Genomic DNA, 15,790 nt, shown 5'->3' with positions numbered 1-15,790 from the left:
TCAAGACTTTTATTCAATGTAATGATTAATGGGGGACTTCGGGAAAAATAGCTTTGTGCACCAGTTTAATCAATATCTAAAGATGTATATGATCACCAGTATAACTCAATTAACTCTTCCTGTATTAAGGCTACAGCTTATACTCATATAGAAGGATATAAAAATAAAGTGGAGGAAAGTTTTATATTACATGGGATTTTTTTTTTAAAAGAATGTATGTGGAGTAAAAAATATTAAACTATGCTTTATCAAAATTTGATTGTGGAGCTAATGTAATCTTGCCTTCTTCCATACAAATGGAAAGCTGCATAGGAAATGAGATAGGAATCCTGTCTACCTGATCTGCGGAATCTCTAACGAATGTTGTGAAATCTGAAGCATAATATTTTAATGATTCTAGGTTCGTGGTTTGGTATAATCTCTACAAATAAAATAAATAAAGCCTACGCCATTTAAAAAAAAAATATGGTAAGCAAAATATGTCACTCTTTCAGATACATCACCAAGGCAATTATCTACCCTTTGGTTTAACAAGGAAAGATGGAGGAAGTAGACTGTGCAAGAGTTCAAAGCAAATTTATGGCTAAGCTTTAGAAGACATTTCCAAATGTTCATCTTTGCCTTCATCAGGAAACATCACATAGCTATGCACACATTATATAAAAAAAAAAAAAAAAAAAAGCCTAAGTTAAAATTAATTAAGCTGTTCCCTTGCAATTACAAAAGTAGCTTTAAAAATGGTAGTTATTCTGGCCAATAACAAGAAGTCTACATACACCACCAACACTATTTTCTCTTCCACTCATGCTCTGTAAAACAGCTTTATCCAGACCCAATTTCAGACTTGCTCTGTCAAACATCTCTCTCTCATATGAGTTCCGAGTTATCAATCTGTAGACCTTCACTGCTTTGTTCTGACCAATCCTGTGACAACGGGCTTGGGCCTTTGAAAGAGGGAACAAAAATAAAATTAGATTTTTGTGTAGGAGCAAGCTATATTCCTTCTTCTAAGAAACCTGCTCTGCTATAAAGTAATCTTAAAGGGACACAGTCAACTTGAAAACAATCAATGTTTTTAAATGGAAGTTATACAAATAGAGCAGAGGTTTGGAAAGTTAGAAGTAGTCTTGGAAAGATGGATTAGTAGGCAGAATGTTGGTGAAGTGGTCTAAGTTGCATGATATGTTATTTATCTCAAATGAATTCTATGTATATTTTTTTCACAGTACTGATTTCTCCACAGATGCTAGACAAAAAGTCACTTGAGGATTTCTGAGATTTTGATTCCACTTCCTCTTCCTTAAATTCAGTCCATTTTCTAGGGGATCTTACAATTGAAACATTTTTGTGCTACTCTAAGCTGAAGGTTTTTACTTTCAATTTTAATCTATTCTTTCTAGTTTTAGTAAGTGATGAGAAATCTCTCCATCTTTGCATTATTCTTTTATCTACTTGTATTAACAGAGTCATCTCTTTCTTCCCTTATGTCCTTAATGGATAACCTCAGTTTTCTGAACTTGTACATATTTCAAATCTCGCTTCTGTGTACCCCCTACAATTCCTTTTTATATACTAAATCGTCCTCTTGATGCAATCTTCAGTTATTCTATATGATACGCAGTAGTGTCCACAACCGTATGCCAAATCCTAGCGGTAATCTAAAGAGCATCATGTAACTAAGGAGACACTTTGTTCCCATTCTTACATGCAAAACCTCTCATTATAATTCCATGATTGTATCTACTTCTTCACTTCAACATCACTTCATATACATTATTAACTTTTCTCTATTATTTACACAATTTTTCTGCACTGATAATGAATAGCCACTGGCTTTCCACTGCAGTTTGTGTGTGTGGATAGTTTCTGAAAGTCATTCCCATTCCTTCTCTAACACTGTGAGCATCACAGAAGTAACTGAACTTTAGCATAGGCCCAAATTCTTCTCTAGTTCTACTATTCTAAATCCAGAGCAGTACCATTAACATTTATTGAATTAATTAGTGTATGAGAGAGTAAAATTGGTTCCCACTGTGTTCTGTGATATCCTCAAAACCTTCAGAGTTTTATAATCTCACTAACAGTTTACCTGTGTTGCACTTTATATATTGCAAATATATTATGATTTAAGCGAAGAACTCATTTTATTAAATGAATACAGAAAGTCTATTTTGAACATTTTTGGGGCGAGAAACAGGAAAAGTTAAAGGAGAAAGCCTTACAAAATTTACATTTGTATTCGGATTTCAAGACAATTATAGAAAGTGGGGTGGAAAAACATAGCTATGATTATCAAAGAGACAGCCCAGCCAAATACAGTTGATCCTCTGTTTGTATACTGTAATCTTTTTGTTAAAAAAAGTTCTGTTATACTCTTACTGAAATATACAGCATGGTGTTTTTTATGCTCCAGTTATAACCTCAAATGAATTTACCTGGAGATCGTTCTGAGGATTCCAGTCAGAATCAAAAATTATACACGTATCAGCTGCAGTCAAATTAATGCCCAATCCACCAGCTCTGGTACACAGAAGAAACACAAACCGATCAGAGTCTGGTTTGCTAAACCGATCAATAGCAGCTTGCCTCAGATTTCCTCTCACTCTCCCATCAATTCTTTCATATAAGTACCTAGAAAGTGCAAAAGAAATTGTTTAGAAAAACAATCTGTTATCTACAATGGAAAAAAGTTATCTTTGCTTTCTACTTACCTCTCATGAACAGCACTGAAAGATACACAGGTGAATGAAGATAAACACAGGGATGGATTTATATGGCTGGCTGCAACTTTCTTACCTTAACACTGGGGAAGTGTGCTGTCTGTCCCGACTTGCATGCACCAGGCATTTAATTGGATCCAACAAGGGGATTACAGGGCTCCCACCATATAAACCGTAACTCAGCCCACACTTCTGAATCATCTCTCATACTCCCAGAGAAGGTATCAAAAGTGAAATCTTGGTCTGCAAAGGACCTTCAGGTCTTTCCTTCTCCCATAGGCCTGAGGTCCACCAATGAAATCTCATGTCTCTTTTACTTGTGGGAGCTGGCCATTTGGCCTTTAGCCATACCGGATACTGGTTGCAAGTTGTGACAAATTAAACATTCCTACAAATGACTAGTATTGATTTCTAAGTCCTATGTCTATTTAATTAAACTGTACACCTCCATGATGCTGCAAGGAAGGTGAAAAACCCATCAGGCCTCTGACAATTTGGCCCCAACAGGAAAAACTCCCTTCACACCAAAACACGTGATCATGCTAAAAACATAGATCCTATGCTACAATTACAGGAACGGAGGGTAGAGCAGCAAAATGTGACAAGAGGCTCCAAAAGACGCAGGCAGAAGTTTAAATTAGCGAGGGGGAGGACAAGGAGTTAGTCAGCTCCCATTTTCCTCTGGCTGGTGAATGGGAGGCAGTGGGGCTCCACCCCCAAATTCCCATGCATGTGTTCCCCCTCCCTCTGGAGCTGTCTACCACATTTCAAGTCTTTAACAGGGCTCACACAAAGTGAGTGCAAATTATAACATACTTTGGTTTCATAATGTAATATGCTAAATTGTCTCATCACATATGGTATTATTGGGAAATCAGTATAAAGCAATGTTTAGATAACTGTCACTTGACAAACCAGTATTTGGATTGTGAACAAGTACTGCTTCTAAAAATAAATTAGTCTTTCTTTACCTTTTAGCCTAGTTTACATTTGATTAGCTTACCTTTTTTTTTTTTTTTTGCAAAGTGTTGAACATTAGCCTAACTGTAATAGGATCGATTTCTATTAAACTAATAATTTTGTTCTATCAATCTCTCAAGATCAAGCAAAACTGGAACAAAAATAAAGTCACCACACCCCCAAAAAAGTCTTTCAAGAGGCACCAGTGAAACTATGTTTTCCTTAAACCTAAACCTAGTTAAATTATTGCTCCTTCCTTAACTTTTATAATTACAAAGACTCTTGTACTCTTGCTGTAATATCAAAATATATGTGCTTTGCTCCCACACCTTAAACCGTAGAAACATTTCTCTGCAATTGGTAAGTGGAGTAAGCTGCAAAATTTGTATTTAATTGTCAGCAGAAAGCGTCACAAGCCTTTTTCCTCCTTGCTGATCAGACATAAAATGGCACAGCAGATAATCCACAGGCATTTTGTCAGTCAGTCATGCTCCTGTTGTCATGCATTAATTCTGACAATTCTAACCAAAGAGCAAAGCCAAACAAGTTCATACCTCTATGGCATTCAAAAGAAGAGTCAACCTGTTCAGATGCTGCACTAGTCTATGTATTATTTGCTTACAGAACAAGGAACATCTTTTTATACACATTTTTAAACAATATCACAATTGAAACAATGTGAATTGAAATCAAGATACTGATACAAGATACTGAATTCCTAGTTGTGAGTAATTGCTAATTTGTAAAGCAAGTATGGAAAAAACCAACATACAACTATGGTCCTAAATAAAATTGGCATCATAAAGGTTATTAAATATATGCAATGCCAAGTCTATATAAGAATGTTACCAACTTTGCTTATTTTTATTTCAGTAGGTTGCAATCATTTATCAAAAAGATATCCCTGTTGAGAACAGCACACAGAGTTTATGAAATATGTAGCATTCTACCTTTTATGTATAAGGTAGTCCTCAAGGATGTCAAGACAGCGCACCATTTGAGAGAAGATAAGCACCTTATGGCCTCCTGCTTTCATTTTTGGGAGAAGTTTATCAATGAGGACCAATTTACCAGCAGACTGGATCATTGCTTGTAGATGAAAATCAGGAGCAGTTGGGATATATGTTTCCCTAAACTCCCCAAGGATTTTCTCTTCAGCACCTGTCAAATAATAAAAATGTATGACTAATCTCAAAAGAAATGGTGGTGGTTGTTTTTTTACCCACACAACAAAGTTAATGATCACACAGCTTGGTTACCCCACATTATTTCACTGTTTAACTGTTCACTTTGGGGCAAATTCTGTCCCCCGTCCCCAGCCCATTTTTAAAAACAAACACAAAACAAAGCACAACACAAAACAAACCACACATTACAGGGTACAGCTGTAAGTAAAAACAGATTTTTTCCCAAATGAGGTCACCTCCCCACAAGCCAGGCTCCCCTATGTTGATGTGACAGCACAAAGGGACAAGATTACCTGGCTTAGGGAGAATACCCCTAGCAATGGCCCTACATAAGGCTTAGGGTTGCCAACCCTCCCAGACTGTCTGGAATCTCCTGGAATTGGAATCCACCTTCTGGTGGCTATTGAAACCAATCCGGAAGATTTTAAGAGGCCGCAAAAAGTCCGGTGAATGGTGCAGCAGGGCTAAGGCAGGCTCCCTACGTGCCCTGGCTCTGAGTGGCTCCCAGAAGTGATCGGCGCAGACTCCAGAGCTCCCATTGGTCAGGAACTGCAGCCACTTGGAGCTGTGGGGGTGGTGCCTACAGGCAGGGGAACTAGGAGCTGGACATGATGGTCGCCTCCGGAAGCAGCCCAAGGCAAGCGCCGCCAGGCTGGAACCCACACCCCGAACTCTCTCCCACATCCCAATCCCCTGCCCCAACCCTGAGCCCCCTCCCGCACCCAAACTCCCTCGCAGAGCCTGCACCCTGCACCTCAACCCCCTGCTCCAGGCTCAGCCTGGAGCCTCCTCCCATACTGCAAACCCCTCGGCCCCACCCCCCCAGCCCAGAGCCCACATCCCTCCCACACCTCAACCCCCTTCTCCAGCCCAGTGAGAGTGAGGGAGGGTGGGAGGGGAGAGTGAGCAACGGAGGGAGGGGGGCCGGAGTGAGCGGGCAGGTGGTCTTGGGGAAGGGGCGGGACAGGGACATGGTCTTGGGGAAGTGGCGGGGCAGGGGTGTTTGAGTTTGTGCAATTAGACAGTTGGCAACCTTAGTAAGGCTGCCATGAAAACCCTGTTGTAGGAGGCATGCTGAGGGCAGTAAAGGTATATTTTGGGTCAGGAGATGTGTGCTGCAGAAATTCTAGAAGAGCAGACACCCATACGTAGCCAGGGATAGGCTGTCTAAGCTGAGGGGAGGCGTCACATTGGCCTTCGGAACAATCCAAAATCAAGACGACACAAAGACGGCTTAAAGAGACAGAGCACATAATCACACCTGTCGATTTATCTTTCTGAGTGGCCCTAAATTCTTCAGGCCAAATTCACATTTTATGTACCTCCTCTGATGGCTACAGATTTCCAATAAGTTACACCTGGGCTGAATGGAGTAATTCATTTTAAAGTTAGTTATGACAAAAAAAGAAACAATATTTAGGCACACTGTTTCAGACAATGGAATTTAAGGAACAGCAGTTGGTCTCATCCCATAGGAAATCTGAAATAATTTACAAAGGTTTCAGAAATGTTGTATTAACACAAAACTAGCTTTTCACACTATAGGTTTACAGCTACAACATTCATAACCAATACAATTGCAATTACTGATTAAAACAAAGCCAAGGTAAGAATAGCTAAGAATTTTGTTTTTTAAAAAAATCAGAAGAGCATGGAAAAGAAGAAATTACTCACCTTGTGGAGTAACTGAGGTTCTTTGAGATGTGTCCTCCTATGGGTGCTCCACTTCAGGGGCACATACACCTCTCAAACCCTTGATTGGAGATTTTCAGTTAGCTGTGTCCGTTCAGACCATGCATGGGCCCTGTGCCTCCTCTTGCCAGATACTGAGGCTATATAGCATGTGGGAAAACCACCCTCAATTCTTTGTCCACCCAACTACCCATAAGAAACAGTCCGAAGCAGAGGGCGAAGGAGGGCGGGTAGTGGAGCACCCATAGGTGGACACATCTTAAAGAAACACAGTTAGTACACAAACTGAGTAACAACTTCTTCGAATAGCGTTCCTATGAGTGTGCCACCTCAGGTGACTTGGGGCAATATTCCCAGATGGAGGAGGCAGCTTCAGAACAGTTCAAAACTGAAGACAATACTGCAGAATCAAGTGCCAAATCAGATCTGATGGAATGGATCAAGGCATAATGTTTTGAAAACTACGTACTGAAACCCATGTAGCGGCTCTATATATTTCAGATACTAGTACATTCTTTTATAATGCTGTAGATCTTGCTTGAGATCTGGCTCAATATGCTAACACCCTTTGGGGGGGAATGAGCACCCACAACATCATAACAAGAAACAATACATCCAGATATACATCTCAATAGTCTCTGAGCAGAGATCAAGGACGCTGTTGATCTATCCGCAAAGGAAATGAAGAGCCTATGTGACTTCCTAAATTTCTTCATCCTATCTAAGTAGAAGGCCAACGCCCTTCTAACAGCCAGGGCATGTAAACAGAATTCATGTAGAGAACTGCGTGGCTTTGGGAAAAACCCTGGAAAATGAATGGAATGATTAAGGTGGAACTCTGATAGAACCTTAGGTAAGAATTTAGGGTATGGATGTAAAGACACCTTGTCCTTAAAGAACACTATAAACGGGGAGTTCTGCCATCAAGGCTTCAATCTCCCTGATCCAACAGCCTACATGGAATTTAAGGAACAGCGGTTGGCTGTTGGCTACTAAAAAGGCCAACTTCATAGATAAATGTAACAGAGAACAGGTTGCCAGTGGTTCAAATGGAGATCTTATGAGGTCCCAGGTTAAAGCAGGGTTTCTAGTCTGTGGACAGAGATTCCACAAACCCTTAATAAGCCTACACAATACTGGATGAGCAAATACAGAGAATCCTTCTACCAGAGGATGAAAGGCTGATATTGTGGCCAAATGGACCTTAATCAGACTAATTTATAACTCTGGTTTCTTTAGATCCTACAGATAATCCAGGATGACTGAAAGTGGCACTGAATCAGGCAGGAGGCAACAACGACAACACCAATGGAACAATCTCTTCCATTTCTGCAGGTAAGTAGTGTGGGTTGATCTGTTTCTATTATTCACTAACACCTGTTGTACTTATGTAGAGCAGGCAGATTCTAACCCCATGAACCATTGCGGAGCCACACCGTAAGGCAGAGAATTGCTAGGCTGGGATGAAGCACACGACCCACATCCTATAGCAGGAGATGAGGAATGGACGGAAGCTCAAATGATAGTTGGATACATAGGTGAAACAGGTATGGGTACCTAACTTGTCTCAGCCAGGTCAGCACTATAAGGCTAACTCTGGCTCTGTCCTGTCTGATCATTTTCATCACCCTCAGTATCAGCAGCATTGGAGGAAATGCATAGAACAGACCCTTCTTCCAAGGAGTGGTGGTCCAGATCCCCTCTTGAGCAGAAAAGAGAATACTTTCTCTTCACGACCTCTAGGAACAGGTACACCTCTGGTAGCCCCCATCTTATGAATATGCTGAGGAGAAACTGGGTGTCTAGTTCCCATTTATAATTCTGTGAGAAGTGTCTGCTGAGGACATCAGCTGTGTTGTTCTGAATACCTGGGAGGTAGATCTGAAATTTGGATCTGATGAGCTATGTACCAATTCCATAGCTTCATGAGTTTGGCACGCTGGAAGGAGGATCTTGCTCCTCCAAGCTTGTTGATATAGAACATGCAGGATATGTTGTCTGCTGTGATCCTAACTGATTTGCCCTGATGAGGGGTAGGAAATGAAGGAAAGCATTCCTGACAGCCCTGAGCTCCAACAAATTGAGGTGAGTTCCCCATTCCAACAGTGACGCAGTCACTCACTCAAGGGGCTGGGCGATGGAAAGGGACGCCCGCACAGACAGTGAGTTGATCCTTCCACCAGTCTAAGAAGTTTCTCACACAGAGAAACCGTCACCTGTCTATCCAATGGGTCTCTCACTGGAACATCGGTCATTCTGAGCCAACCCTGGAAGCAGAAGGCCTGCATGATTGGTCCAAAGGCACAAGCTGCCATGTGTCCCAGGAACTGAATTCCTATTGTGGTTCAACGGTCCCCTGAATTGCTCATCCCAGACTCGACAAGGTTACAAATCTGACTAAGGAAGGTAGTCTCTGGCTGTCAACAAATCCAAATATGCCCCTATAAACTGTATTTCCTGTACAGGGGTTAATATGGACTTTTTTTACATTAAGCTGCAGACCCAACTCCTGGTACAGAGCAAGGGATATCTGGATGGAAGACAGCACTGCTTCGTAGGAATGGTTGCCATGGTACAGGAAGACTAGGATCGCTTCTTGTTGGAGGAAAGCAGCCACTACTGACAGAACTTTTGAGAACACCATTGAGACCGAGGAAAGGGCAGCACTCAGTATTCGAAATGATCTTGGCCTACAGTGAAACATTGGTATTTCCTGTGCAATGGGTGAATCTTTATATGAAAATAGGCATCTTATAGGTCGAGGGCTAAAAACCAATCCCCTTTCTCTAGTGAAAGAATTATAGCTGCCAGAGTTACCAAGTTTACAAACTTGTTTAGAAGTCTTAGTTCGGTCTTCACCGTGTCCTTCTTTGGTACAAGGAAATACGTAATCCCTTGAGTTTATAAGCTCCTAAATTGAAAGGAAGTTCACTTCTAGTCTCGATAAAAGCTTGTGAGAGGGGGTCCCTGAAGCAGAATGGGGAAAGGGGGTGGAAGAGAGGGAGTGACATAAAATGGATAGTTTAACCAATGTTATGACCTCTATTACCTACTTATCAGTAGTGAACTGCTTCCAAACATATTGGAAACAGGCAAGGCAGTCTCCAAAGTGGGAGAGATGTGCTAATGGGCACATCTGTCAATACAGAGGTGCAGGAGGATTCAAACTGTGGATAGGTGGTCACAGAGGGTGGTTGGGCATCCCTATTTCTCTGAAATCTATGTCTCTTTCTGGGTGGTTCGATGGATTTATGGAATCTGGAAAACTGAGCAGGATGTGATCTTTGGGTAGTCTGTGACCTATTAAGCCCTTTCTTATTTGTAGATGTATATTTGCCCAGGGATTGTAAAGTAGCCCTACAGTCCTTTAGATTCTGCAATGACTCACGTTTTCCAAGAACAGTTTATGACTGTTGAAGGGAAAGTCCTCCACGGTTTTCTGTACTTCTCTCAGAAACCCCAAAAGATGGAGCCATAATACCCTGCGCATAACCACTGCCATGGAGACAGACACTGGCAGCAGTGTCCACAGCACCTAAGAATACTTGAAGAGCAGTTCTGGCCACCAATTGGTCCTCTGAGATGATGGACTGGAATTGCTCCCTATGTTCTTGTGGCAGATGTTCAATAAAAGCTGTTAATCTGTTATTTGTAAAATTTTATTTGGCCATGACCGCTTCGTATTCATGATCCTGAACTGCAAGGTTGCTGACGAACAGGCCTTTCACCCAAAGAGATCCAGCCTTTTCTAGCCCTTGTCACATGGGGTAGACTTAGAGAAGTGCTGCCTACCCAGCTCATTTACTGCATCCACCACTAGGGAGTTAGGTGGAGAGTAGGAGAACAAAAGGTCCAAATACTTAGGGAGAACATAATACCTCTTGTCCACCTGCTAACATGTGGATGTCAGGAGTCTGCCACACCATCTTAACCAGATCTAGGAGCCCTCATTGATGGGCAACACCACCTTGGAGGATGTTGCTCACTGCAAGATATCAAACAGTTTGTGCTATGAATTCTTGATCTCTTCAAGAGGAATTTGAAGAGTGTCAGCTACTGTCTTTATGAGGTCTTGAAATTCCCAAAAATCAGCAGCCATGGATTGTGGTGGAGGCATAATCACCTCACCCAGAGATGAGGATGAAATAGGTTCTTGAAGGGTGGCCTCCTTAACTGCTCTAGCTTCCTGCTCCTCAAACATCTGCTCCTGTGGAGGAGCAGGTTGAGGAGGAGAGGGCTGTACAACTCTGGCCTTCCTATGAGACAGTGGTGGTCTGGTAAATTGCTGTTGATAGACGGCCCAGTGCCCCAGTATGGCCACAAGGGTGGGCCACGCAGAAATGGGAATGGTATACAAGGTTGGTCCCCACCGCCCTTGATAATGATGCCAATCTTCCGAATAACTTTCGGAGTGTGGTTTCCTGAAGGGATATGTTGGAGAACCCTGAACAGAAACACGGGAGACCAATTGGAAGCCTCCCTCATTCTCCTCTATCTCCTGCAGAAAAAAGCGGAAAGCCATGAAATACCGAGGGTGGTAGTCCAGCGATCAGAGTTTGGTATAAAGAGACATTCAGTACCAATGAGGAGTGGGGACTCCAGTTCATCCATTATCAAGAGGTCCTTAGTATATCTGAACTCCTGTGGTACCAAACATAGGATTGGTACTGAAACAGTAGCCAAGGCCACAACTGCCAAATCCAAGAGAACCAATGACGGTGGGCGTATTGAAGTTTATGCCAATGGTATCTGGCACCGCTGCTTGCTTGGTGCTAAGGGTGCCTCATACAGTGATACCAACATCTGGGCTGAACTCAACAGTGCCAGTCCAGAGTGTCTATCCTTGCTCTCTTCGTTGAGAGGAGGTACCAAGGCCCTGTCGGAGCCATCTCTCTTCTCCGTGCTCCTAGACTTTACGACTCAGCTGGTACTGGAAGAGACCTTTGAATCAATGGTATTGAGTGAAGAGATTGAGGCTTCAGAGACAGTAGATCTTGCTGGAGACCTGGATTTTTTCAGAGCTGACTCCTTAAGGAGAGAGTTTGCGCTCCTCTTTTAGGAAGCCTCCAAAGTCTTCACTCTCTTACTGGAAGACTGCACAGAGGTAGAAGGGGTACTGGTTGTGTCTGGAGACAAATGTACCGGGGGGGAGGTGGGGGAGCTCCTGACCTGACTCAGAAACTGGCCAAAAGGAGCATTCCATCAGCAGCAGTCTAGAGTTTCATCTCCCTATTTTTCCTTGCCTTGGACTTGAGGGCCAGGCAGAAGTTGCACTTCTGTCAGACATGGGACTCCCCCAAGCAAGGGACACAGAGTGGCCATTGTTCACAGATATAGCTTCTTGAGAGGAGAGGTAATCTTTAAAACATGGCGAGCCAGGCATGCCCTACTAGGAAAAGAATAAGCCTCCCCGAGGGAAAAGAGCAAAGAAACAATCCTTTCACTACTTATCTAATTAAATATAACGATATTAACAACTAAAAATTAGCTTTAAAAACTTATTTTAACCAGTACAGAAATATTAGAAAAGCCAAGGCACACTCAAGATGGATATGCTAGGGCTCCATCTCAGGCCGAGACTGTTGAGAAGGAACTGAGGATGGTTCACCTGCTCACCCCTGAATAGCCTCAGCATCTGGCATGAAGAGCCCCCCCCCCCCTCCCCCCATAGCTTTCGTATCCAGCATGAGGAGGCATCCACTCCAAGGAGGCCTGGAGTCGAAAGGACACCGCTAACTGAAAATCTCTGATCAAGGGCTCGAAAGGTATATGAGCGCTCCTGAAGAGGAGCGCCCATAGGGACACTACTTGAAGAAGAGGAAGGATCAGTTCTGGGTCCGGTTCTGTTCAATATTTTCATCAATGATTTAGCTAATGGCATAGAGAGTACACTTAAAGTTAGCGGACGATACTAAGCTGGATGGGGTTGTAAATACCTTGGAAGATAGGATTAAAATTCAAAATAATCTGGACAAACTGAAGAAATGGACTGAAGTAAACAAGATGAAATTCAATAAGGACAAATGCAAAGTCCTCCACTTAGGAAGGAACAATCAATTACACACATACAAAATGGGAAATGACTGCCTAGGAAGGAGTACTGCGGAAGGGTCATAGTGGATCACAAGCTAAATGAGAGTCAACAGTGTAACACTGTTGCAAAAAAAGCAAACATTCTGGGATGCATTAGCAGGAGTGTTCTAAAAATGATACGACAAGTAATTCTTCGGCTCTACTTCGTGCTGATTAGGCCTCAACTGCAGTATTGTATCCAGTTGTAGGCATCACATTTCAGGAATGACGTGGACAAATTGGAGAAAGTCCAGAGAAGAGCAAAAAAATGATTAAAGAGCTATAAAACATGACCTATGAGGGAAGATTGAAAAAACTGGGTTGGTTTAGTCTGGAGAAGGGAAGAGTGATAAGAATTTTCAAGTACATAAAAGGTTGTTATAAGGAGCGAGAAAAATTGTTCTCCTCAATGGCCGAGGATAGGACAAGAAGCAATGGGCTTAAATTGCAGCAAGGGCAGTTTAGGTGGGACATTAGGAAAACCTTCTTGTTAGGGTGGTTAAGCACTGGAATAAATGGCTAGGGAGGCTGGGGAGTCTCCATCGTTGGAGGTTAGACAAAACACCTGTCAGGGATGGTCTAGAAGATAATCCTTAGTCCGGCCAGGGGTGCAGGGTACTGGACTAGATGACCTTTTGAGGTCTCTTCCAGTCCTAATATTCTATGATTCTATGAAATTTCTTGGGGTGGGGGTGGAGGTCTTAGGGGGAGTTTAATTATATATTTTTTTCAAAGTATGTTGTAACAAACTAAAAAGAACCCAAACTATGTTATTCTGATACTTGAAACTGGATTTGAGGATGGTAAAAACATTTTAAATACTTTTCCTTCACTTACTGTAGAACCGGCTTTGAGTGTACAGAGTGTATTTTCTTACGAGTACAGAAAATAATGAATTGGAAGAGATTTACGAATAGGAATACAAACTACATGAACATTAAGGTACACTACATATTTGGTTGCAAGAACCACTCTAAGTTTAGAAGTTAAATTTCTATTCTCTCTCAGTATGGCTAAATTTTAAAAAGATGTAACATTTGCAATCAAAATTCCATTTTGTAAAATATTCTCAGAATATCATGTGCATATCACTATTTAAATCCAGAAGTTCAAACCACATGTAAGCCTGCAGCTACAACACAACTTTAAATAATGTTTTACTTTTAATTTTATCAGGGTACATTTCAAAGCAAGACCAAACATTACAGTTCTTATCAAAATGTGATAAGATTTGGGGAAAAAAATACTTAAACCATTCTACTAAATGTGACAGGAATAGCAATTTCCTGAACAAACCCTACTGAATTAAGTTAAACCTTACTGAATTGAGTTTAAGTATTTTAGGAGCTCACTGTATTAAAAATACAAATGGTTATGTGTTATTGCAGGATTGTATGTAACTAGTCTAGGAGACATGACTAATGTAAACCTTGGGAAGTGCTATGTGCATCAAAGGACTCTTTTCAACAATGGGCTAAGACAAGAATGAACTGTTAGTTTAAGTAGGTTTCCCAGGAAATCTCTAGGAGGAGGGGCAAGCAAATGCACCTACTCTGCTTATGTAGGGTTACCATATTCAAACATTTAAAAAAGAGGACACTCCCACAGGGCCCTGGTCCCACCCCCGGCCCTGCCCCAACTCCGCCTCTGGCTCCGCCCCAACCCCGCCCCTTTCCCAAAGTCCCTGCCCCAACTCTGCCCCCTCTTTGAGCACCCCGCATTCCCCCTCCTCCCTCCCGCTCTAATCTTGGTTGGGGGTTGCTAAGTGCTTCCCTGCTCCCCACTCACCCTGCAGTCCCTGCACCCCCTCGCCTGCCCTGCACCCCCCTGCCCCTGCCTGCCTTGCTCCTCCTCACCCTGCAGCCTCTCCGCCCCCTGCCTGTCCTGCCCCTGCAGCCTCTATGCCCCTGCCTGCCCTGCTCCTCCTCGCCCTGCAGCCTCTGCACCCTCCCGCCTGCCCTGCTCACCCGGCAGAGGGAGCACTGCAGGCTCCACGTGGACTCAAACACTGTTCTGTGCTGCTCTGCGGGGGAGGAGGGAGCGGGGGAGGGGAGGGACTCTGGCTGCTAGAGGCCCCAGTGGCTGCGAGCGGCTTTCAATCAGGCCCCGCCATCCAATCAGCCGAGCCGCACTCTGCATGAGGGGAAGGGGGAAATCCCAGACATTTCTACTTGATTAGAAATCCCCCCCCGGACGGCCATTTAACGCTGAAAAAGCCGGACATGTCTGGGAAAACCCGGATGGAGGGTAACCCTAGCTTATGCAAGAACTCTGCCTTTGAAGCTACTCCTACAGGAAGGAAACTTTTGTCTGCTGACCCCGTTACATGAGGACAGATCAGAGACCCAAAAACTATTTAAAGAAGTAACTCTCAGATTAACAAGTGATTTTGTTCTGAGAAAAAGAAGTTATGAACTTGTAACCCCAGAAAAACCTCGTCATCGGGTCTGTAGGGCTGTTCACTGGCCAGAGTCCTTGTTGGAGTTGAGGTGATCTCTGGTAAGCTTATTAGCATGTATTCTTATTATTTTAAATATATTTTCTCTATAATGCTTTTACCTTAAGAATAAATATGCTTGCTTAGAAAGAGCTGTGTGGTAACTGAACTGTGGCAACTACACTGTTTACTTGCTCTGTGGGGGGGGGGGAAAAAAGCAGGCCTGCTTAGGCAGGGGAATTCCCAGTCCAGGCAGGGAGCTGTGCAGACTGGAAACACCATGGTCAGGAGGGAGAGAGACGCATGTCTTTGCTAAGAGAGGCAATACTGGGGAGCCAGAAAATTAAGAGTGGGTGCCCTTGCTAGACTATAGAGGGGAAGTACAGGTGCAGTTGCCCTGAACTGTGACACCAAGGATGGAAGTATATCAACTGAAAAAGTCAGTCTTAATTTATAATGTTTTACCTTTGATAAGATACGGGTGGTTGCAGCACTTTCTGAGTTCCATCATAGTGTTAACTAGATTGGGTACATTAGCTTGGCCAGCTCCTTTCGACAAGAATGCAAAGTTCTTCTCCAAAATTGCCCGATAATATTTCTTCTGGATATTAGTTAGTTCTACTTCAATTATAGTTTCTTCCTTGGGAGCTAATTTTTTCTCTACATCTTCCTTCAACCGTCTCAGCATCATTGGTTTTAGGATAGCTTGTAACTTTTGCACC

At 42.7% G+C, this 15,790-nt stretch overlaps 1 protein-coding gene across 16 annotated transcripts in view; it reads right to left on the bottom strand.

The window, feature by feature from the left end:
• The window catches only part of CHD9 (chromodomain helicase DNA binding protein 9), a 183,503-nt gene that overhangs the window by 54,066 nt on the left and 113,647 nt on the right, over positions 1–15,790 (bottom strand). For all 16 annotated transcript variants that reach the window (XM_034788420.1, XM_034788421.1, XM_034788426.1 and 13 more), the window contains 4 exons: positions 15,534–15,789; positions 4,631–4,841; positions 2,436–2,631; positions 777–944 (listed from right to left, as the gene is read on the bottom strand). In XM_034788420.1, the coding sequence (XP_034644311.1) occupies positions 777–944; positions 2,436–2,631; positions 4,631–4,841; positions 15,534–15,789 (831 nt within the window). The remainder of the gene's footprint in view (positions 1–776; positions 945–2,435; positions 2,632–4,630; positions 4,842–15,533; position 15,790) is intronic.

Source organism: Trachemys scripta, chromosome 13, assembly GCF_013100865.1.
Source record: "Trachemys scripta elegans isolate TJP31775 chromosome 13, CAS_Tse_1.0, whole genome shotgun sequence".
NCBI classification, from domain to species: domain Eukaryota; kingdom Metazoa; phylum Chordata; order Testudines; family Emydidae; genus Trachemys; species Trachemys scripta.
This window is presented reverse-complemented; position numbering and strand designations above follow the sequence as displayed.